Raw genomic sequence first — 23,361 nt, forward strand, 5'->3', positions numbered from 1 at the left:
TTCGGGGCCGCCGTCCGACCGAAACACTTTGACCTTGCGGCCGGTCTGGCGTTCCGAGTACGCCAAAATCGCCTCCAAGTTCGACTGTTGGTCGGCGGCTCCAGTGGATGACACGAAGCGGACGATTTTGAAGCCGGTGTTGTCGTCGACGTATACCGTGTAGTAGCGGCAACCGCCGGCGGACATGGTAGGTAAAGGTCCTTTCGTGTCTGAGTGCCAACATTCCCCTGGTAGGAATGTTCGGGTCCCTTGCTTGGCAACGGTGACGCGATGCATTTTGGCGCGTGGACAGTCCATGCATGGATGCGCCATGTCGCGAAGCTGTGGCGGCAGTCCAAGGCCGGCCTTAGCGCAGGTGCGTAATGCGTCAAGGGGTAAGTGTCCGATGCGGTGGTGCCATAGTGTGGCCGTGTCGTCAACGGTAAGGTTTGCATGATCTCGAGTAAAAGTCCCATCCAGGACGTATAGTCGTTGATTTTGGTTCATGGTAGCACGAGCCACCGGTACGTTTGAGTGCAAAATGGTACACGTGTCGTTGTGGAATTCAACCTTGGCCGCCTTGTTCGCGCGCATCAAGGCAGGGATTGACATGAGGGTTGTTCCCATGCCGTCGATCAACAGCACGTCTGTCAAGGTAAGTAAGTACCTTTGAGGTTGGGGTGGTGATGTTGAGTTTTCCGATGGTAGTGGCGATTGTAACGCCGCCGTTGGCGACAATGACCTGGCGGTGACAATTCCGCGTGTCGTACAGGTGCGTAGCGGCGCCAGTCATGTGCGTCGAGGCGCCAGAGTCGACGATGATGCGGTGTTTGATGGCTACATGGGCCCCGTCACTAGCGCTATAGGCCTCGTCTGTGGCCGTGTCTGACTTGGTCGCATCTCCGGATGCATCATGTTGGTTCGCGGCCAGGGATGCGGCCGCCGCGGTGATTAACGGGTTAGTCGATGTGGTCGTCACATCTGTCGTTGGCGAAGCAGTGGACGCCAAGCCTCGGTGGCGTTGATGGACGTCCATGGACATGCGTAAGGTTCGGACAAGTTCAGGGTCGTCAAATGGCGCGAATGGTGCATCGTTGATGTACGTCTCGTATGCGTTATCGCCCAACCATGGAAGGTAGGAATCGTTGATTATCATCTCACGGATGTGGGGGGTTCTGACGGCCCCCATGTCATAGGCCATGACGGTGTAGCGGCTGATGACCCAGCCTGGGAACACTTTGATTGTTGCCGGGTCTGGGATTGGCTTGGTGGCTAGGACTGCCAAATCGTCGCGGCTCATGAAGTTGGCCATGTATGGCACACCTTTGATGGTGACCATACGTCGGGGTCGCATCGATGGGTGCCAGGCACGGTCGACGTATTCTTCTGGATTTACAAATTCGACGCGATCGAACTCGTCTTGGTTCGATGGTACCGCTATAGCGGGGGTGGGGATGGGGTGAATAGCGGGAAGACTGTCTTCCATGAGGTAAGAGTCGCCTTTGCCTTATTCGCCCATGTTTTGCATGTCTTGACCGGTTTCTACTGCAGAGAACATGAACACTGCCGCGTTGGAGTGGTCTTCTTTGGGTTCTCTCTTGCCGCTAAGATTGCGATCTTCGCGTGCCTTTTTACGGCATTTGGATTGCCAATGGCCTTCTTTTCCACAGTAGTGGCAAGTACCGCTCTTGGTTCCGTTGTGGCCGCTTGGGCCTCCGCTGGCGGTATTGTTGCCGCGCCCGCCTTCAGCATACAAGGCGCGGTCTTCGTTGGCATGCCCTCGTGGCAATTTGATGCCGCCGTTGCGTACGGCCGCGTTCCATTCTGCCTCAAGGGCGATCTTTGTTTTCGTTACCGTTTGGTTGTGGTCTGACCCGTTTGATAGGCGGTCGACGATGTGGCAGAAATCCCGCGGCATGAGCGCGAGCAGCTTCACGACTTGGTTAGATTCTGTCTCCGTGGCGCCGACTTCGTGAAGACGCTTGACCAGCGTTTGAAAGCGATGGATGAAGTCAGGTAATGTTTCTTGGCGCATATCCCATGACAGCCGCGCCCATTCCATGGCGACTTGGATTCGATCGATCTTTGTTGTAGGTCGGTGGTGGATGGCCAAGGCCTCGTACGCCGTCTTGACGTTGGCCGCGCCTTCCACGTGACGATACTGCCCTGCCTCGATCGTCTCGATAAGAATTCCAAAAGCCTTTGATCGTCGAGGTCGGGCGGGTTCCTCGGGCGTGCCGTGAGTTGGTCAAGGATCCCTTTGGCCATGAGGCGGCCTTGGAAGTATGTCTTCCAGTCACGGTAATTGTGCTCGTTGAGATTCATGGCGTTGGGTGTCGTCATGGGTCTTCCTTCATGTTGGTTTTGCCTTACGTAGGGGTTGGGCTCATAACCTGTTGAATTGATGGGATGCGACTTGGGGCTTGGGAGCAGGCGGCTTGCGTTAGCGAGCGACTTACGAACAAGATAGGAAATCGGAAAGTGATTAAGGAGTGTTAAGCTAATGAACTACTTCAACACATATATCCTGTTGTTCTCTTCTGCCTACGCACTTGAAGGTGACCTAGCGCCAATGCCCTTGATGGCCGCTGCATCTTCGTTTCTGATGCAATGATGTAAGTGTGCAATGCTGTCCTGGTGATAAACATTGTCATCCAGGGTTCAAGTTGCGGTATCCAGATGATTCCGTTACCATCAACATACGGAACTTCAACAGGCGCTGTAGGTGAAGCAACCGAAGACGACATACGTCCCAAAACTAGACATAACCAAAAAATGTAAGAGCACATTCAAGTCATTCATATAACGTTACGGGGACTTACAGGGCCGTGGCGACCAGATGGGGTTGATGCAGTGGACAACGGAGACAAGGGGGCCAATGTTGACACCTGTCGCAAAGGCGATGTCGTAGAGTACGCTTATACACTTGGGAGTATCGTTGCGATCAATGGAGCAGAGGTACAAAAGCAGCCCGATAACGCCGAGACGGGAGATCGCACAGGCAAGGCCGTACCATACATCCGCCACCACGCCGATGGATGCGACGAGGATTGTCGTCGCGAGAGTCGAGTAGACGTTCACAAGGTGCTTTTGCACAGGGGTGCTGACGTCGCCCGTCTTGAGGAGTGTAGTGAAGTCCACTCCTCGCCTGTGAACGCAGTGATGGTTCGTACGTACCATCATTCATCGTATTTTTAATAAAAAATCGTCCAACCAATAGTAACTCGAAGATATTAATTTTGGATGGGTTGTGTTCGCCGCCGCCTCTGATTGGCTGGGTGAAGTTGAAGTGTAGTTGTCTACGTCGCCAGCTGCACACTAATTAGAGGGCCCATCAAGTGCATGAAAAACCACTTTGAAAGCATCGACCAGGTCAACAACCTGCGCGAGATCCAGGCCCTGCGGCGGCTGTCGCTGCAACCGCACGTCATCAAACTCGAAGAGGTCTTGCACGACCAGCAGTCGGGTGCGTCGATGAACCAACCATCGCCGATCCATCTTGACTCCATCTCTTGCATTAGATCGCCTTACGCTCGTGTTTGTCTGTCACTTGCCCGAACTTGACAACGGATCCTAGATATATTTGCCGGACACCTTCATCCCGGTGTGGACGACGTTTGAGTTGTCAAGGACACCCACGCGCCCGTCCCCGGGTCACATGGGGATATCTTCCCATGTGGGCATGAATGGACGAACCATCACAGCGTACACTGTACATCGCGTGGCGCGAAGGCAGTCGGATCTCCGTGCAAAGCTACCTTTGGCCCATTCGACTGTCGCTATCGAGAATTCGGTTCACGCGCCATATTCAGATCGACACTGTAGTCGACCAGGCTCGACAGATCGCCTAATGATCGTCGATGTACCTTACAGTTAGCTGTTAACGTTAATCCATCGAACTTACCGGTACTTTTGATACAGTACAAGTTGATTATTGTATTGTTAACACATTGCGTCCTTTGATACCCCTAATAAATCGAGCCTAAATGTTGTAAACTGTGTCTGTCGTGTATATATGTTATTACAGGTAGGTCCCTGTCGCGATGGTGGCGACGACGATGAGACAAACGTTCATGCGCGTGGTGGTGACGATATGTGTGACGATGGCAAGATGGCGGCATACAGGGCCACAAATTCAGATCGGATCGCGTCCAGGTCGTCGTCACTACACAACACCACCATAAAATACTTTTTCTAAGTACTGCTGGAGACATATTAGAGTATTATCCAACACAAAACGAACGACGCCCCCGACACTATAGACGTCGAAGCTCAAGTCTTACCTGGTGTCGACATGATGCCACCACCGAATGGGTTTATTTGGAATCTAGGATCGATCCCCAGTCATAACTTACGAAATAACTAATGTACCTGCAGGAGGTCCATTGCTAGGTAGATGCTCGAGGCAGCGATCACGTGGGGAGGGTACTCCAATGCTCGGGCGCTGTAAAAGAGGTCGCTTGCGAGGGTCAATGCGATCTGAACCACCACGCGGGATACTCTACGAGGTATATTCGTTGACGCCAGGAGGACGTGAAGATGGAAGGCAATGTGTCAATACTGGAGCAGCTTGGCGAGGTTGAGCAGATGCTGGTACGGCAACGGCACATCCATGTCGAATCGAATGGCTCGAAGAACCTAGAAGTGTCATGAAGGGGAGAGAATCTATCTTGTCAGGCGTACATGTTGCTCGGCGTCCAGCAGCCGCTCCTTGAAGGCCGAGTACTCGTGCCCGGTGGACACGGGCGTGTTGACGTTGTGGGCGACACAGTACGCGACGTTCATCACATCCCGCAGCTTCCGTGGCTTCTCTGTGATCTAACGTCCCATATGGTTGAGAACACGAGTAGGATGGTGGTGCACCTCAAGGACGCACCTTGGTGGCCAAGAAGATGCACGCTGCACCAATGTCAACATGTTGTGGGAACGAGTGCGGTGCCCTGTTGGTACATGCATTGAATCGGTGAGATGAGACGAAAAGCATATTTAGAGGCGGACGAATGTACGCGTGTGTTGCGAAGTAGCGATGAGCCAACACCATGGCTGTGGAGGTCGGGACCTACAAAGCTACAAGTGAACACCCATATCCAGTGATGGCGTCATGGATAATGCACCTACATGACCCAAATGAAGCCTGGCTGAGCAATCGGCAATGAAGCTCGACGCGGCGTGTTTCTTGGGACTCGGTGTGGTATAGCTGCTCTGTGACGGTGACGGGACGGGCGCCGCCATAATTGGCCGGGTTCAAAATGCAGAATTGTCCTTTAGCAATCTATATACTATCATATTTTATATACTCAGAAAATCCTTCAAACCTTGATAGAGATCATTTAATAAATACTTCATTTAAAAAGGATTAACCGACTGATAGTTCATTTATTCCGGTCCGATAAGGCAACGGACAGAGAGTTGACTGTGAGGCATCTCATGCATGGCTCCACCATGCAGGGGTACTCAAATATCTATCTTTTACGTATTCTCAACCAGTAGGTTGCTAGATTACTTATCTTTTCCGGAGGATGAAAAAGATATCTTTCTTCGTGGCGAAAAAATATACTGTAACAAATTATTAGGCACTTGAGAAATAATAGCTTATTCGAATATCTTAAATATCTCAAAGATCTTGAAGTTCGTACAATTGAATCGGGCGGGATTCACGCAATTAACGTGTTGTAAGTGTATTTCGAACAGATAGCATTACATTCAAGGATTTCAGTCCAAGCCAAAGTGCGATCGCACTCAAAACTGACCATCACTCATGACGCTGCTGATTGGCTCAAAATTTGGTCTTTTTCGAGGTCGAGGTGACCCACAATAGGAGAGGAGATACGAGAGGCGGCATTTGGGGGGTGGAGCAATATTGCTTTGTCGTTGTCAGTCTATGGTTACATCCGAATACATTGTTATGAGTTCGAACTATTGAGAATTATCCTGTCATTGGGATTCGATTATTTATTTTGCCGTTATAGTTATCTAGTTTTTCTGATCTTGCGAAAAGATAACTTTGGTGGTGGCGCAAAATAATCTATCTTCCTGTTATGGTTCATGTCATCTATAAACTACCAACTTTTCACAAAATTTTCTGACTTCTATTTCATATTCATTACTTCAAATTTCAGCAAATTGAGACGTAAACTCGACAGATCTTAATGTGGTGAAGAAATTCTACGTCTCAAATTCAAATTTGGTGATGAATTGGTCCAGAAATAGATATTTAACCTAGCGGTATTTTACTTGGGCGTTTGGATATTTGACCATAGGTGCCGCTGAGATGTATCTTGATTTTTGTATGTGACTCTTATCCGTATATAATATCTGGAGGCAGTTGGGACCTTTAACCTCCGACTGCAGTGATAAAACGCATGAAATTGGTATTTAACGTATTTGGTTTTTGGGTTTAACTACATTAATACTACAGTAGTACATAAATTGTACGTTAAATAATATAACCTCCACTCTGCGATGTTGAAAGATTGAATGCTCATATTATGCTCTTTCACCTCGACTAATTTGTTGGTCAATCGGTGTTATGGTGCACGTCATCTAAACTCTCGTCGAATTAGCTGGTGAATGGAGTAATGTGACGTAAACTGATTTTTTATGTCAAACTTCGCCAAAGCGACAATGTCAAAATTCAATACAAAATCCAAGTTGATAATTTCCGATGACCATATTTTGGCAATTGACATGGTAATGTCGTGCAATCGCAGCAGTTGGCACCGCGTTAAGCTTAGGGTGTAAACTGGTCCTATACGTGGCGTACTTAGTTGGCGTCGAAATGACAACTAACGTTAGTACAGAGCTCTTGACGTCATACGGTAATGTGTTCCGCAGCGAAAGCAGACCCAGTAGGAAGCTTGGAGTCGAAATTACGCGCCGGCCGGCGGCGGGCCATCATCCAGCGCGCTTGCTGTGCGCCAGGGTTCAGAACGATGGACATGAGCCTGCCATTGTTCTAACCAGGCCCACAGAAACCTCGCAGGGCATTGGCTGGGCTGCTATCATTAACGCCCTTTGCTGTACTTCTGTTGGCTTTGCAAAGGTCGATGACACACACCGAGTACGACCATGTTGAACGCACATATGAACCGGTAATACATTCAAGATCACTCGATCGTCATGAACGTTCGAGTGATCTAGAATAAATTGCCGCTTAACGGCTGAATCGACCCTTTGGCACTGGAGTTACAGTGGTGCGCAGTCGACTACCATTAGCTCCAGAGCCAAACAGTCGAAGTCGAGTGTCGTTGAGGGTGTAGAGGGATAGACATACTGTAGTCACTGTATCACTTGACTCAAGGAGGAGGTGAACTTTGTAGCCTCTTTGGGCGTGTGAATGTCAAGGTCATGGCACGAGTAGGAAATATCATAGAATACGCGCAAAATATTCTTGCGTCATATCATAAGTATCCCTAGTCATCGTGGGATATCCAACCAATTTGTATTTTTGTTTTCAGATTCAAACATCTACATCATATACTGAAAACCAGATAGATAGTTCTGCCGAATTTAGGACTGTTATCATCTTTGGACAGAGGCAGTACATTTTTTATAGGTTACTACTACCGGTACTCCGGGTACTTCGTAGGAAGTACATACTCCCTGCCACCAATGTACAGTATGCCGTTTGGTTTCCAAGGAGTCGTGCAGCAGCAACGTCGCCACTGTACTGTACATAACCAGTACAAACAGTGTGCTCCGTACCACCCTTTCGACTTCCGTGCCGTGGATCGGTCCTTCAGGTATAAGTACTCGAGCCTGGTCTGAATCTGGACGCGCAGCCAAAGAAACAGGGCGATTTCGCACAGAAATACGCGAGATATCGGCACTACCCACGAGAACAACGACACCTGACAACCCATGTCGCACGTATGTTTTCCAGCTTCAAGATCATCATCTTTGAACCTGGGTATGACAAGTCGCAAGTGATAAATACATGCTTGTTGATGTTCCTGGCTACGTACGACTACTACTGAAGTACTACTGCAGCACCATACGCTATCGTTCTTCTCTACATGGGCATGGCACGTCCAACCATCATATATGACGCTTCTTGCGCGGCAGCTTGATGCAGCATCAGTTCCGACAAGTTGGCTTCCGACGCATTGATCATGCAACCGGCGGCATCCTGCGACGCACACACGACTTCCAACATGATGGATCGCGCGGTTTCTACATCTTCGACGCCGCATAGATGGCATGTTTGCTCCACGAGGCGGCGGGAGCGCTCGACCAGGCGAGACGCGCAGTTCTTCTCGGACTCGAGAAACACCAGGCGGCGGCACATGGCTGAGGTCACGGTGGGGGCGGCCACTTGACACATGGCGCCAAAGCGGCGGCCGGCGTCTTCGTACTTCTGGCACACGTCTTGCATCTCCATTTCGGCGGCTTGCGTGGCTTGCTGGGCCAGGAGCGGGAGCTCGGTCACGCTGCCATGCTTCAATGCGTTCTCCATTTGCATGCAGGTCGAGTACACGACTTGCGCCGGGTTCAACGTGCTCGGAGGAGCGGAAGCATCCAGGTCCAGCTCAAAGTCGGAAAACACGTCCGAGATCAAGCTCTCCGTGTCCGTGTCGTGGTCCCCCGACACCTGAATTGGGTCCAAGCAGTCGTCGCCTTCATCCCCCACAGCCAAATACAGCTTGTTGACGAGATCGTCGACCATTGTAGACTCGACCGACAGGGCGGGTTCGAGCTTCATGTTCGTCGGAGGGACGTCAGCGATCGGAGCGAAGGAGGCAGCGGCGGCACGGGAGTGGTTCGTAGGGGACGGCAACGGGGACGCCTCGAGCTTCTTCGCCACATGACCATCCTCGTCCTTCATCGGAATCTTGCGTTTCTTGTCACATGCACCAGGCAACGCGTCGACCACTTTCTCCTTCTCGTGGATATGTCGATGGCGACAGAGATTTCCCGACGTGTTGAACCCCTTGTGGCAGATCTCACAATGATACGGCTTGGCCCCTGTGTGGGTGATCTGGTGGCGCGCCAGCGTAAATGCGCGACCAAATCGTTTGGAACATTTCTCGCACGCGTACGGCTTGAGGCCAGAGTGAGCCTTCACGTGGCGCCCAAGGTTGCTGGATGAGCAAAACACTCGATGACAACCTTCCACAGGGCACACAAACTCTTGCCGCGGCTTGTCGTTGAATGAGCCGTTGTTGCATGGCACGCCATCTTCGCACGAGTTGCAGTCGTCGTGGTCCGATGTTACAGGGGAGTGGCAACCTTTGGGGGGCTTCTCGGTCTCCGAGTCAATGTCCAGCGAATCTGCTGTTCCACCGCCCATAGCGTTAAGGATTCGTCGACTGAGAGATTAGAGGGAATGGCAACGACGGGATTGGTGTCAATCGTGCGAACGGCGATAGCGCTGGGTGTGCTGCCACGGCAATTGAAATCTGGCTTGCCTTGTTAGGTTGGGATATGTACGTTGAACGTACTAGATCATTCGAATGTACGTTTTTGTAACATAGTTTGGGCAATTGAATTGAGTTCAATGTACGTTGATTGTACGATTTGTACGATCAACGTACGACAGGAACCATTGGCGGGGGCGTCGGTGAGTAACTGAACATAGTGTGTCAAATAAGAATCTCTTAGGGCATTGCAATATTTATTTTATTATGAGCAGTTTGTATGCAATGATTTGTATCTTTCGCCAGAGTATATAAATATTTCGAAATTTATATAATTCCAGACTCTCCTGGCCCTTCTAGCCAATCAGATCGCGGAAGCGCATTCAAAAATTTCTGGCTCTCACAACCCAGGTGAAAGTGACGTTTTCTAACGTAAACAAACGTGTTGAATACGTTTCGTACGTCCCGCCAACAAGGAAAATGAAGGTGGATGGATATACGATCAAGCAATGAATGTGAAGGCCACAGACGATTCAATGGCATGGGACAGTGCACCAATCAATATGCTGGCTGATGCGTTGTTAGCTGTGATAAACTGTACCTCATGCTGTATGAAGTAAGTCCTTCGTGACAGGTAGAAGTATGACGTAGTACTCCTCACTTTTAATCTTGCCCTCGCTGTCAATGAGAAAACTGATGTATTCATTCTATTACAACTGGTAACGTGTTTTTGTGGCCACGAAGCAGCCACGTTTAAATGGTTTGTTTCGTACGTGTTCGATACATGTCTGTTTCACACAGGAATTCCCTGAGAGCAATAGTTCCACTGTTGCTTCCATAATCTTTCACTTGTTCTTATTATGTAATAGTTAAATGCAGTGTAATCCAATACAACACATTTCAGCTAGGGGTTACGAGCATCTCAGTGGTTACAGTAGCTATCGCTAACCCCTGACATGTAACTTAACCCGGGGAATAGTAATACCAGGGGTCCCAGGGTTCCGAGGTTATCGGTACTGGTATTTTTTAAGGGAAATGATTACGTAAGCAACAGTGGACTTGTTGCCGTGAGGGAATTATTCCAGTTTCACATTTTTGCCATCGAAATCAGATGCGCATGCAAGTTCGAATGCTGTGTGTTTGTTTCGCTGGTCATCCTACCACTAACTTCGAATGTACCATGTTGGCGAGTCCATCGAGCGTTGGTTTCCCCGTTACTGTTGACGTTGTCGTCAATTCTCTTTCAGATTTGAAGTCGTTGTCGACATAATGCATGCGTGTGTTTGCCAGTCATTTGTGCCAATGGCCTTACTTGAACCACGGTTTATACTACGAGTGAGTATTAAGGTTATCCAGTCATGGAACGCATGGTTCAGCATGTGAAACTGGGTGACGTGTGACAACACCTTGCTGGAGCTTCACACGACGGGTATGTACGTAGCGACAATATACTGTACTACGGTAATCATCAAGAACAAGGGCGACGAAAGGTGTCCAAACATGTTCCATCTTTCACTGCCACCAATTTGGCCTCTCCAAGTGGGTGAAGTACTTGACGACAACGAAGGAAATACATGCAGCGGGCCCCCTTGTAAGGAGATAACGTCCGTGTCCAAGTCGGCGCACTTACCAAGGTACTACCCAGTGCTTTTGAGAAACTCGGTCGGGGCACCACTCGGCTCCGCGAACTCGCACATTCCAACTGTCCAGCAGTGCAGGGAGTCGTGAATAACTTCCCTGAGACCAGCAGTTTCACGATGCTCAAGTGTACTGTTCGTAATCATTCCCCTTCAAAAGGACCAGTTATAACGTTAACGTTACTGTAGCCTTGTAACCTCGGAACCCCCGGACCCCTTGTGTTGCTATTCCCGGGGATATCACCAGTGGTTAGCGATAGCTATTACTCCGAGTACTAACCACTGGTGATGCACTTACTAGTACTAGTACAATGGTACCCCCTAATGTTAGCTGCTATAATAAAAACAAGTGAAATAATTACGTATAGTAAGTAGTACTGTACTACGTAGTATAAATGTATTAATACTGTAGTACTATTAACAGTATACTATTAATATTATTACTAGTCCGTAGTAGTATTAATAAACAACAATAGAACTGGTTTCTAAACGCTGCATAAGTACTCCGGGACACCTGCATGAGACAAAAATCTCTGGTTTGTCTTTAGTTACGTGAAAAAGCACACATCAGTCCCATGTACAGTTCAGTCTTACACATCAACAGCATGGGGCAACGGCTGACCCAGCACCCCTGCGAGAACGTTTTGAACGGCAATGTCAGCCATGGCCTGCCGCGTTTTGATGGTTGCCGACCCAATATGGGGGAAAATCGTACAGTTTGGTAGCGTAAACAACTACCACCATACTTAGTCAAACTATCGTTCAGGTTGGCCGTGTTACCTTGTGGTCCACAGGAAGGGGTTCCGGGTCTGTGACGTCCAAACCTGCCGCCGCTAGCTGCCGCGCCACCAGAGCATCGTACAACGCCTCTTGGTCGACCACTGGGCCTCGACTGGTGTTGACAAGCACAGCATTCGCCTTCATTTTGCCAAACCTGTCCACATATGTTAAACACACCACTGCAAAACAAACTACGAGGGGAGCACTAGCTTACGCAGTTGCATTGAAAAGGTGCTGTGTTTGTGCGTTCAGCGGACAGTGCACGCTCACAATGTCGCTGGCAGCCAAGAGGTCGTCCATGGAGCAGAACGTGGCGTCCAAAGGGGCGGCCAAGTCGGGTTTGGGGCGAGGCCCCGTGTACAAGATACGACAGCGGAATGCCAGGCGCATCATGGCAGCGTACTTGGCTCCGATGCGGCCGAGCCCTACGATGCCCACCGTGCTGCCTTCCACGTCGGTGCCACAATATCTACACGTTCGATTGTGCTTAGTAATACTAAAGTGGGGCTACTAGAGAGAATGGGTACTGAAATGGCTGCCACACGCCCCATTCGCCGCGCTTGGCGCTGTCGACACTCGTGACGACATGTCGCTTGGCGGCTAACGTCAATGCCAATGCCGTTTCTGCCGTCGAAGTGTCCAATACTCCTGCGGACACATGATACGCGTGAGAGCAAGATGGCACGGGGAAGGATGAAGTCTTGCCTGGCGTGATGCCGACTGCTACGTACTTGGCACGGCAGGCTGCCACGTCGATGTGGTTGTAGCCGACCGACATCGTGGATACGACTTTCAAAGACGATCCGGCAGCACCTAGTACGTCGCTGTCGATCCGATCGGTCAACATGCACAACACCCCAGTGCACGCTTTGATCCGACGAAGGAGCTGCTCGCGCGGCATGGCGATGTCTTGCCGCTCGAAGACATCGACATCGACGTTGGCGAGTTTGAGTTGTTCTGGGGCACATGTCGTCCATGAGCCATGCCTAGAAGTTTTGACGTACCCAGGATGTAAGGCACGTGCCGGGTGACAAGCACCTTCGGCTTCGCTGCGACTTGCATGCCGTCGGTTCTGACTGTATTAGCCAATTAGAGCGCTTTATTTGAATAGACATCTTTGATTCGTTCAGATAAAATTATTATAGCAAATCAGTGTGTAGTACTACGAATAAAGGGCGTGGATTCGTCAATAAGAACACATATTCCTCCGGATAACCACGACGAGATTTGAATCGTCCGGATACGATACCACCTTCGCGGCAAACAGGGATTTACCAGGATGGACTTCACGGCTTCGTCTGGAGACGGCGGCGGAACGTTAAGTCAACTCCTGGACCCATTACGGTAAACTAAATGCATGTCCTTATATGTGAAGGCAGTCATAATGTGGCGCTCATAGAGAGCTGAGTGTCGAGTTGGATTTGGCAAGTGAACTGGAGGAGTATCTTCAATTGATCAACGTTGACGAGAGTGTCCTCGTCAACTTTGCGCAGGCCGCGCTTCTCGTGCAGCAATCCAGTGCGCTGTATAGCAAGAAGGTCGAGCACTTGTACACGTTGGTGCTGGAGACGTTGGCGCACTTGCAATCCACGGACGTGCGTGACCCGTCCCGAGCAAGCGGCAAGCAAGCCACCAAGAAACAAAAGACCAACCAGGGCAAAGCCACTTCGACGGCGGTCCATGGTGACGACACGACACTGACGATGGCAGACATGCGGGTCGAAGCGAACCAAATCAACTGGACCGTGCGCACCCATGTCGAGGAAAGTTCCAAGATCGACCTGCCCGCGCCGAACGTGACGCTGCAGAAGCGCCGCGACAAGTCCACCACCACCAAGACGTTCCAGTACGAAGCCTTATACGTTATTCCTAGACTCTCATGCGTTCCAGGGCGTCGATGGTCATGATGGGGTCGTTTGTGTCGACAGACCATGACTCGGGCGAAAGTTTAAAGCTCAAGTCGTGCCGCATCGACCCAGAGGTATGTTTTGCTGTGGTATATCAAACAAGTCCTTTTGTGAGAATGAGTGCAGACTGGGGCGTTGTACTTGGACGACAGCAGCAAGGATCTGCTGGGGTATCCAAGGGACACAGCTTCGTTGCCACTTGCTGCTGCTGCTGCCACGTCATTGGCGCCGCCACGGCTGGCGGTACTCACGCCAGTCCGCGAAGAGGACAGCGACACCACCAGCACCAGCGTCCGGCTCTCGCAAGAGTTTAATACGCAGCATGAAACAGATGAAGGCGATCTTGCCAACCTCCCCGACTTTGGTTGGAATGATGCCGACTTGAACGAAGGGAATGGAATGCAAGGCAAATATGAAGAAGGGACCACTGCCAAGGAAGACCATCACCGTTTGTCCCCTTCTCGACCTATCCAAAGTACCGAGGTAAATATATACTTCAAAGTATATATATATATATATGCTCCATTCATAGTGAGCCGTGGACGCATACAGGACATATATGGTGCATTCTGTTGCTCGGTGTATCTACTATATTTGTCGTACCTTTGCACCATGCAATTCAATTTGAACAATGCAATTAAATACTCCTATCATTAATTAGATATTATATTGAATTATAGGCAATGTATATATATATATATATATATATATATTATATGCTCCATTCGTAGTGAGATTGAGAGGGCACGTGTTTTGCATAATGTCTTACGAGAATCGATTAACGAACCGCCTTAGCCAATCAAATCACGTCGTGTCGAATTTCTGCCAATCCAAAGTTTGACCCCTCTGCACTGGGCAAAACCATATATACTAATCGTTGTATAGTATAGTGCGTACAAGATTAAATAGGATTAACGAGATTCGAAAGCTATTTGGCGAAATGACACTCTCAAGTCCATATTTAGGTGAAATGCACAATATCGAATGATATCATTGTATTCACATTTTACATGGCAATATGCAGATCAAAGCGACATATACAAGTCCCGTGGCCGTTTCTTCTTATACTTGTAGACTTGATATGAGGATTGGGATTGCCAGTGTACTTATCACGTCAAGTGAGGATGCTCTAAAACTCGATGACTCGATGGCCATTAGATATCTCGATATGACCTTGTCCAACGCCACGAAATCGACATGGACGACGACAAGGACGATCCATGGACGTTGTTGGATGCGTACGATGCCACAGATTGCATCGTGAAACCCTTTCAAAAAGGTATATGTACCTTGAACAAAGTAGGAACACATGGACATACATTGTATGGGTGGGTAGGTTCGACATATCGCGTGCGCCTGCCGAGTATGGCCAAGTTCAACCTAGCTGCAAGGGCAATCGATCCGATTTATATACCCGAAGCCCCACAGCTTCCTCGTACGACGACACGGCTGGACCGCCTGCGCCATCAGTTGCTCTCGAAACCGTTCAAACTGTTCACTGCTACACCATCAACGCCCTTGACCGTCGAATACGCAAAGTGTTTTGCCAACGTACGACTGTATATCTATCTATCTACATGGGTGGATGCATTCTCTCATGTCCCCATTCAATTTAGCTACAGAACCCTCGCGCCAGTGCGTGGCAGTTTGGAGTCAAGCTAAAAGGTCATATCAAGGCAGATGAAGCCAAAGATATAGCAAACGTTGACAAGATGGACGACGGTGATGGTGGTATTGAGTTTGAAGATGGCTACAACTACGACGACGAAGAGGACGACGACGAGATGGCGCATGACGTGCCGACGGTCAAGAAGATCCGCCCAGGCACGTTGTCGGGTACTAGTCCGTCTGGTGACGAGGGCGACGACGAAGGGCGGGGGGTCTCCATCGCACGCAACTTGGACTGGAACGAAGAAACCAACGAGTCAAGGCAAGGCAGTCCCCAGCACCCCCAACCATCATCCATGTCGTACGAAGCGTTGTGCAAACAGCACATTGTACGTGTTTGAATTGGTTGTAGTGGTGATGGTGGTCACTGTGTTGCGTGCTGGTTGTTTATTATATGGTGACAATGATATGGTGACACAATGGATCTTTTGTAGGAGCAATTCATGCGAGGCACCGAGCAATACATGAAGGAAACGGCCATGTCAAAACTAGTCGCGGACTGGCAGCACAAGCTCACGCCTGTGTTGGACGACCAGGTAGCCTTCCTCTTTATGCTTTGTTCACTGTGTTTCAACAAGATCCTTACTGTGTGACGTAATAGTGTTGTTTTTACGCCTTTTTTGGACTATATATATCTATCTATACAGTATAGTGATTTTCACCCAAATTTGCCAATTTTATGGGATTCTTGAAATCGCCAACAAATCAAACAAAGGATTTTGTTAGGCTAAATGAATGAACGTTGCGTTATGATTGGCTAAAAGATGGACTAGTACCTCTTAAACATGGTTTTTATCATATTTCGAAGGTCCGGCGATTGTTGGTCGGTTCATTCAACCAACCGCTGGAGATAGTTTTGAGTAGGACACACAATACAATACAATATATATATATATAATATTATATACGAGCAAAATATCATAAACTTGAGTGAATGACTTCAATATATGACTCGCTCATGTCGTTATTTTTTGATAACACTTGTGTAGGACCGACGCCCTCTGTTTGACATCAAAGCCAGCGCCCAGACCATTGTGCACAAACTGGAGCAACAGCATCACCCCCACAAAGATGCCACTCCCGTGGGGTTTGACCAGGTCGTGCAAGATATGTCCAGCTACGAGATCTGCCGCATCTTCTCGGCCGTGTTGCACTTGGTACGTTGGACAAGGACCTTTCTACATGGCTAATGCGTCGAGGCAGGCGAACGAAGGCGCGGTAGAGCTGCATCACGACGAAAACGATGACGAGAATGATGTGCATGAGAGGATGGACACGCTGCGGCTCACCATGCTGACGCAGGAAGAAAGCTCGGCCATGCCAGTGTCGCGGCGGCATCACGCACCCAGAAAGTGATGCTTGATGATACAATGTGTCGAGTCTGGGTTGTAAATACATATATTATATAAATTGAAGGATATTCACCAAACTGGATGTTGACGACAAACATACAAGAGTACCCGGGGTGTTTAAATACAGAGTAGCTGGGTTGCGACTACTGGTCGACGGTCGTGGGAGGTGGTGCTTTCGCGGTGAACGATTAGGACACGTGTCGCGGTCTTGTGGGTAGCAGTGGCAATGTAAATAGGGTGAACATGGCTAGTCGCTGCGTGCCTTGAGCCATGTGGTGTGTGTGGTTGTTGTAGGCGGTGGCTTGCGTGGACACGGGGGCAGCTCCACGCACGACACGTCTGAGTCCGGCAAAGCATGGTGTCGATGCTGTTGTTGCTGCAGCTTGGCCTCTTCGAAGAAACTCCGCAGCCTGCCGCTCACATGCTCAAGGTATAAAAAGTTGCTTTGGCAGTCCAACGAACAGTACGTGTTGGCGCAGACGCTGGTGTTGAGGAGGTACATCTTCTTGCAGTTCTTGCACTTGCTCCGACGAGCCACGATGCTTCCTGCTTGCCGCCCAGCGCGGGGCATCGCCACTCGACACGCTTGCCACATCTAGCGTGAATTCAACTCTGCCACCTTGGCCAGCTAGCTAGCTCTTGGTTATCGCGAAATTCGAAACTTGCACGCCACAGTCCCACGTAACCTTCGCGCCGATTTTTTTTGGCACGAAACCGTCTGACTTGGGGTTTGTATGCAATTCAATCCTCGAAATGGGCCTTTTTAATCAACCGCCAATCACAAGCCGCGATTTCGATAAGATCGTGCGTGGAATGCTGCCGCCCATTTGGTAATTCTTGAGGGATCTGCTGGCGTTTCGACGATTTGATTGGAGATGAATATGCTTTGGAGACGTCTGATTCGCTGCGGGGGTCGTTTCTATTTATACAGACTCATGATTGGATACGACCAATGGTTGAACCTGGAAGGATCTGATGCATTTTGTTGGCGTGACATCGCGTTGACGTTGGACGAAACGAACAACCGATCACGTATACTATGTTAGTATTTAGCTTGCAAATGGCATGGCGGTACTCGTTCGGAAGAGGAGGAGAGGTATGTGCGTAGGCAGATATGCCCCATTGCCATCGATTGTGGTGTTGTCCAACAAGAATAGGCCTGACCGTGCCGTTTGGTTGTAACCAGCTTGACTGTGAGTTGAATGTGCATTCGAAAAAATGGCCACCGAAGTTATCGCGTCGCAGTCGTCATTCACCTCATTTGAAGCTGATCATACATCATGTTATTGATGGGATACTACTAAGTTAACTACAGTACTTACTATTAATAGTACGTAGTACTATACTCCTAACGTTAGTATTGTGCTTTTCAGTCAAATTTGCCTATTTGGGGGATTGATGAAATCGCCAACTAATCGAGCAAAGAAGTATGATTGGCTACAAAGAATGAAAGTTGAGATTTGATTGGCTAAAAAGATTTATTGAAGTATGCAGACACAAAGATACCTCTTCAACTTAGTTTTATATGAAATTTCGAAGGTCCGGCGATTGTTCAGCGGTTTATTCAACCAACCGCCAGTGGAAATTTTGAGCAGAACACACAATACTACTTACTACGTAGTAGTACATTAGTTACGTAAGGATTACGTGTTGTTCCTGACTTCCAGTTATTAATAGGCACGTCATAGTTGGGGTCCGGATATTGCATACGTATAAATAGTACTCCAGAGTATGTCGTACACAAAATACTACGATAACGCAAACCCAAATGCACACCAAAACAAGTGTATGTTTTCGGTAATACAGTATGACGAGACGGCAAAGATGACAAGGTGGCAATCAACATCAAATCCACCGAGCTAACCTTACAGTAGGTAGAGAGAGAACACTGGGAGGGTGTTCTGAAGTAGCTTAGTACTCCAGAAGTAGCTCGTTGTGACTGGAACGACGCAAGGGGAGATATTTGTCGCGCACACGAACGAACGATCAAGCACCGAACTCTCTCTGCAAAGTGTTCCGGTTCGAATGTTCAGCCACGAACGTAGCAAGAATACACATGTACAGTTTGTACATAAAATACGCCACGAGAGAACAAGTGATGGAATACCATCCATTCGTAACTTTGTATCGCATATAAACCACACCAGGATGGATGTTGACACACGTTGATGTTGTTCCTGTATGCAAGGCACAGTCACCACCAAAACCATTACCAGTACAGTACTACCGTGGAAATCATATATGATTGTCTTACGTCGACTACTGTTCGTACTTTGAAGTCTTTGGAAAACCTTCAATTCTACTACCTTTCTACAGGAAAATTGCAGAGGGGTTCGTTGCTTCGATGGTCCGTTTGTAGTCGCGGAGTCTGTCCACCAGCGATTGCAGCGGTGCGTTGGCTTTCATCCGAGTCAAATGTGCATGATGCGCATGCATCATCTCCGTGAACCCTTCCGGGGCGTCATTCGCCATGCATTGGGTGAGAGACTCGAGGTATTCCTCGGCATACACTCCGCGCGACAGCAGGCGCTGCACAGGGGACTTGGCCAGCTTGGTAACAAAAGCGGGCCAGTCCGCAAGGTCCGTCGGCGCGACGCTGAGCGATGCATGTTGGTCTGTATTGACATCGTGGCTGTCAATCCAAACGGTCAAGCAGTACCGACGTGCGTGCGACGGCAACACCCGGTGCAGCACGCGATCGCTGGAAAACACCACCTGCAAGTAAAAAACATACATTATTACATAGTGTGTTTAGTAAACACAGAAATAGTGTGGGGGTTGAACCTACCAGCCGATCCATGCGAGGGGCTACTACGACTGGGGTGTGGACAAACGGGTAGAATTGAATTTCGCCGCCGTCGCCATCCTATGCCGCCACGTCATGGCATGCATGCATATCATCCATAGCATACATTTGTCACGAACCTTCCAAGACGGATTGAGGTACAGCAAGCAAGTGAGCCGTCGCTTGTTGGGGCGACCGGGGTTGTCGTAGTGGCAGGGAAAGCACCCGCCTTGACCCTCGTTGAACTGCACCTTGAGCGTCTTGCCGTGGGTGCCGGGTATCAGCGGCAGGTTCGTGTGCTGAGCCAACGCGAGCAGGAGGTCGTCTTGATGGAAGAGCGCGTTGAATTCAGGCACTTGGGTTCGCACGGAGTGGTTGTGGAGGTCGGCTTCGAAGATGTGCGGCTTTTCATACTGCGCGACCGCGCCGGGGGTCGTAGTGGACGGGAACTGCGTCTTGTTTGGCACGAGGAGGTTCTTCTTGACGAGGAATTGAAGCTCGGCCAGCAGGGCATGGGCCCACCCACCCCCGAGAAAGTTGTCGATGACCGTAAACCCGTGGTCCATCAGGTCGGCGCTGTGCGAGGCCGTGATTTGATCGTAGAATCGACTCGAGTCTCGTACGAACGGCAGAGGGTACACGATGCCAGCGGTGGGTTGTTCATGCGATGACGGCGCCGCTGGTGTGCAGGTGGTGGACGAAGACTTGGTGCAAGCCAACTTGTGCCCTTGCTTCCACGCCTGAACCTGACACTGTCGACTGCAGTAGTACGTGGTAAGGCAAAGGCTGCAGCGCATCCATTTGTCGCCGACTTGGCCGCAATGGCCGCATGCATGGCCGGTGGTGGTTGTCTTTGCAGAGACTACGGATGTCGTTGACATTGGTATTTATTTCATTGGCATCGAAATGCCAAGAGTTGCGTGAGTTTTGCGCCATTTATCCGCAAAATTCCGGATAACACTGTACGTTCAAGTTGTACATGTGAAAACCGTCGACGCCACACCAGAATGGCAAATGGTGAACGTACATACAAGGTGCCATGGTTTAGCACGACTGTGCTGGCTGGCGCCTTGGTGGGGTAGGCATGAAATACGACATGGACGCTTGGGTATATTTACTGTATAAATTCATATCCTGTGTAATATAATATAGTATGTAATTTGACGAGATATTTCGCGGGACAGCCTTTGCAGCTTATTTCAAAGTATGCTGAAGTATCGTTGAGAGGCATGCCTGGGCAGGTTGGTTATATCATTTCTGACCCGAAAGGGCATGATGTGGTGAGTCGATGGAACTGCTATAGGGGGGAACGCAATGGTCAATTACAGTTCTGCACCTTCACTAACTTATGCTTTTTTATGTTAATCAATGATACAGTACAGTATGTGTCACACACACCCAGTCATTTTTACGTCGAGGACAGATCGCAATCCTGTACAGTAGCCCTACAATTGTATTGACAAATGAAAATGAGTTCCTATATAATCGCGCGAAATATTGGCAAGAGATTCCGTCACGAGAAATTCTTGAAAATGCAGACGTGTACGCGATGGTCCAGAACCAACCTCAGAACTTAAGAGTTACTCGCAAATACTACGTAAGCTTAAAGTTAGTTGGACGTTGTAGATATAATTGCTCACAGTCGAAAGCTGCCTGTACAGTGCAGTCGTTCTATGTTCTTCTTCGACCATATCGGGTGAGCACCCGATACTGTCAATTTACTCAACACCTCAACCACTGTAGTCACTCGGAATGTCTCACCACCAGAAATCACAAAATAGTTCAATACCTCACCAATCACAAAAACTCGTTTTTTGAAAGCGATAACTGTGTAATTGGTCCAGAGTAGACTGTGGTGTGATATTTGATTACCATTAAGTACTTATTGTGTTGACTGTCGCCCGAGGCAAACTCTACCCGTAGTCGAACTCGGTCCTCGCGGGTCCGTAAAAATTGTAAATTGTTGTAAGCGAATAATCTATCGTGACATGAACAGCCACCGTTCGATGTACCGTACTCACGTGTCCATGAATCAAGCATCAAAGTACGTACTGTCCCTTGGGGATGGATGGGATTGCTTTTCCAGTATGCCATATGTCGCCCTTCGTTCATTCCGGTTCATGGTGTGCAAATGCCAAAGTCCTCACCAATCGACTGGTGCGGCCACCCCACAGTGGCATTTGAGGTGTCCCAGCCAGTCCCGTCCTGGTCTGATTTCGGTTGAGTGTAGCTGTTGCCAAACTCCTGTCAGCACATTCAAGAGATACATACCCTATGAACAAGACCCCCGACACGCCGTTTTTGAGGCGATGCAAACGGTTGTCCATGGAGCCGCTGGGCCGTGACGAGTACCTGCAGCACGTCAAGCTCACCCACGCCAAAGCGCATGCGTTAATGTACACGCCTCCCACGAGTCGATTTCGCTTTCTCAAGCACGTGGACGGCATCGACGTGTCCGACGACCCGGCAGCGTGGACGTGCCGCGTGAAGGCGACGATGACGCTGCGCCGACCCGCGTCCGCCGTGATGGCGTCGATGGCAGGCATGGCACGCAGCAGCCACGACTTTCGTCTGCATTTTTACCGGTACTTTCGCCAGTCGTTTGTGGACGGCATGCATTTGCACTGCGACAGCAAGAGTGACCACGTATCCGTGAATTACTTGGTCCTGCGTCGCGAAGACAACACGACGTACGACATGACGTTTGCCGCGACGACCATGACCTTTGGCCGGTTGCCAGGCCAGGAGAAAGAGAAAAAGAACAGGGACCAAGGACTAGTGGTCGTGCCGCTCCAAGCGTGTCAGGTGGGGGTCCAGGTGTGGGAATCCGTGGTCGTGCCCGGGTTGGACGACGACGAGTCGGACAAGGACGAGACGGCGTCCCACGGCAGTGGCGGCAGCGGCGGTAAGTCGTCCTCGTCGCACGACTCGCACCGTCGAGTGGCGATGGTCACGTCTGGCATTGTCGTGGAAGCGCTAGACCCAACGCAGTGTCGCGTATCCGTGGTGCTCCAGTTTGGCCAACAACAAGATGAATCGGCTCGATCTACGACCACGAACGGCATGTCCATCTGGCAGCAGCGCCTCGCGCAGTCAGCACTAGCGTCCCTCCGGACGGAGCTCGTCGTGCTGGTCCCCCAAACCCTGTGGATGTTCAACGAGTACTGCTACCTGTGCTACAAAACGTTTGGGACGTTCACAAGACGCCACCACTGCCGCCTTTGTGGCCACTCGATTTGCTCAAAATGCACGGAGAACGTCCCGACCGACGCTATGGGGGTTCTGCAGTCGGACGAACCCACGACCAAGAAGTCCGTGGCCACTTGCCGTCCGTGTGGCCGGCGCGTGTGCGGAGATGCCGACGAAGGCGCGGCCGAGTACCTGCCGGCGGCGGCGGCGTCGTCCGTGGCGGGCTTCGACGGGGCGCTGTCTGCCATGCATGCAAAGATGGCCGCCACGAGTCTGTCGAGCTCAGACGAGAAACCGATCAACTTGATCATGGACCCTCGACATCACTTGTCCATGCGGTCCACGTGCGTGTCGTCCGAGATGCTGCCACACTCTGATCGATCGGGGGGTGCCGTCGATGACATTGTGCTGTTTCAACACACGGCAGCCTCCACGCGGCACCTCCAGCAGTCCTCCACCTCCTATGACCAAGCGCCGCTGCATGGTCGGCGGTTCTCCCAGCACTCGAGTGGCGAAAGGTCGAGCGACAAGTCGTCGAGCGATCGGTCGCAGTCGTCGTGGGGAAGTTGATGACCTGCAGCTGAAAGTGAGTTGGCTTTTGTAGCTAACGTAGCTCGAGCCACGACTTAGCAAGGGGTTGCCGTTGACTTATTTGTGTAAAGAATGTGATGGTGACGTAATGCATGGCAGGAATGTTACAAGTCCAAC

At 50.0% G+C, this 23,361-nt stretch overlaps 8 protein-coding genes across 10 annotated transcripts; 3 read left to right on the plus strand and 5 right to left on the minus strand.

The window, feature by feature from the left end:
- Positions 1–3,321: 3,321 nt before the first annotated feature.
- Positions 3,322–3,556, plus strand: H257_09393 (hypothetical protein; the record flags this gene model as incomplete). The annotated part of the gene is made up of 2 exons (XM_009835597.1): positions 3,322–3,445; positions 3,501–3,556. 2 exons carry the CDS (start codon positions 3,322–3,324, stop codon positions 3,554–3,556), a joined length of 180 nt encoding a protein of 59 aa, XP_009833899.1.
- A 411-nt stretch (positions 3,557–3,967) lies between these two features.
- H257_09394 lies at positions 3,968–5,232 on the minus strand. Of its 2 annotated transcripts, XM_009835598.1 has the most exons (8): positions 5,098–5,232; positions 4,986–5,038; positions 4,856–4,919; positions 4,663–4,797; positions 4,541–4,617; positions 4,351–4,480; positions 4,263–4,306; positions 3,968–4,144 (listed from the first exon to the last, which is right to left on the minus strand). In XM_009835598.1, the coding sequence occupies exons 1-8, from the start codon at positions 5,209–5,211 to the stop codon at positions 4,051–4,053; spliced, it is 711 nt and encodes a 236-aa protein (XP_009833900.1). In that variant the 5' UTR covers positions 5,212–5,232; the 3' UTR covers positions 3,968–4,050. The 2 variants fall into 2 exon arrangements, with proteins under 2 accessions (XP_009833900.1, XP_009833901.1); XM_009835599.1 differs by having other exon boundaries at positions 4,263–4,480.
- A 2,372-nt stretch (positions 5,233–7,604) lies between these two features.
- H257_09395 (hypothetical protein) lies at positions 7,605–9,368 on the minus strand. The gene has a single exon (XM_009835600.1). The coding sequence runs from the start codon at positions 9,266–9,268 to the stop codon at positions 7,991–7,993; it is 1,278 nt and encodes a 425-aa protein (XP_009833902.1). The 5' UTR covers positions 9,269–9,368; the 3' UTR covers positions 7,605–7,990.
- Positions 9,369–11,418: 2,050 nt separating this feature from the next.
- On the minus strand, positions 11,419–12,829 carry H257_09396 (hypothetical protein). Its single transcript, XM_009835601.1, has 6 exons — positions 12,757–12,829; positions 12,458–12,709; positions 12,280–12,400; positions 11,967–12,221; positions 11,753–11,906; positions 11,419–11,706 (listed from the first exon to the last, which is right to left on the minus strand). The coding sequence occupies exons 1-6, from the start codon at positions 12,812–12,814 to the stop codon at positions 11,563–11,565; spliced, it is 984 nt and encodes a 327-aa protein (XP_009833903.1). The 5' UTR covers positions 12,815–12,829; the 3' UTR covers positions 11,419–11,562.
- A 197-nt stretch (positions 12,830–13,026) lies between these two features.
- Positions 13,027–17,329, plus strand: H257_09397. 2 transcript variants are annotated; one of them, XM_009835602.1, is made up of 10 exons: positions 13,027–13,096; positions 13,152–13,598; positions 13,643–13,733; positions 13,786–14,142; positions 14,818–14,938; positions 14,996–15,210; positions 15,276–15,656; positions 15,762–15,863; positions 16,317–16,484; positions 16,531–17,329. In XM_009835602.1, exons 1-10 carry the CDS (start codon positions 13,032–13,034, stop codon positions 16,681–16,683), a joined length of 2,100 nt encoding a protein of 699 aa, XP_009833904.1. In that variant the 5' UTR covers positions 13,027–13,031; the 3' UTR covers positions 16,684–17,329. The 2 variants fall into 2 exon arrangements, with proteins under 2 accessions (XP_009833904.1, XP_009833905.1); XM_009835603.1 differs by having other exon boundaries at positions 16,317–17,329.
- Positions 16,927–17,274, minus strand: H257_09398 (hypothetical protein; the record flags this gene model as incomplete). Its single annotated transcript, XM_009835604.1, has 1 exon — positions 16,927–17,274. One exon carries the CDS (start codon positions 17,272–17,274, stop codon positions 16,927–16,929), a length of 348 nt encoding a protein of 115 aa, XP_009833906.1.
- Positions 17,330–18,903: 1,574 nt separating the features above from the next.
- H257_09399 (hypothetical protein) lies at positions 18,904–20,370 on the minus strand. Its single transcript, XM_009835605.1, has 3 exons — positions 19,605–20,370; positions 19,468–19,545; positions 18,904–19,394 (listed from the first exon to the last, which is right to left on the minus strand). The coding sequence occupies exons 1-3, from the start codon at positions 20,343–20,345 to the stop codon at positions 18,990–18,992; spliced, it is 1,224 nt and encodes a 407-aa protein (XP_009833907.1). The 5' UTR covers positions 20,346–20,370; the 3' UTR covers positions 18,904–18,989.
- Positions 20,371–21,485: 1,115 nt separating this feature from the next.
- On the plus strand, positions 21,486–23,352 carry H257_09400 (hypothetical protein). Its single transcript, XM_009835606.1, has one exon. The coding sequence runs from the start codon at positions 21,739–21,741 to the stop codon at positions 23,221–23,223; it is 1,485 nt and encodes a 494-aa protein (XP_009833908.1). The 5' UTR covers positions 21,486–21,738; the 3' UTR covers positions 23,224–23,352.
- Positions 23,353–23,361: the final 9 nt, after the last annotated feature.

Source organism: Aphanomyces astaci (genome assembly GCF_000520075.1).
Source record: "Aphanomyces astaci strain APO3 unplaced genomic scaffold supercont1.23, whole genome shotgun sequence".
NCBI lineage: Eukaryota > Oomycota > Saprolegniomycetes > Saprolegniales > Verrucalvaceae > Aphanomyces > Aphanomyces astaci.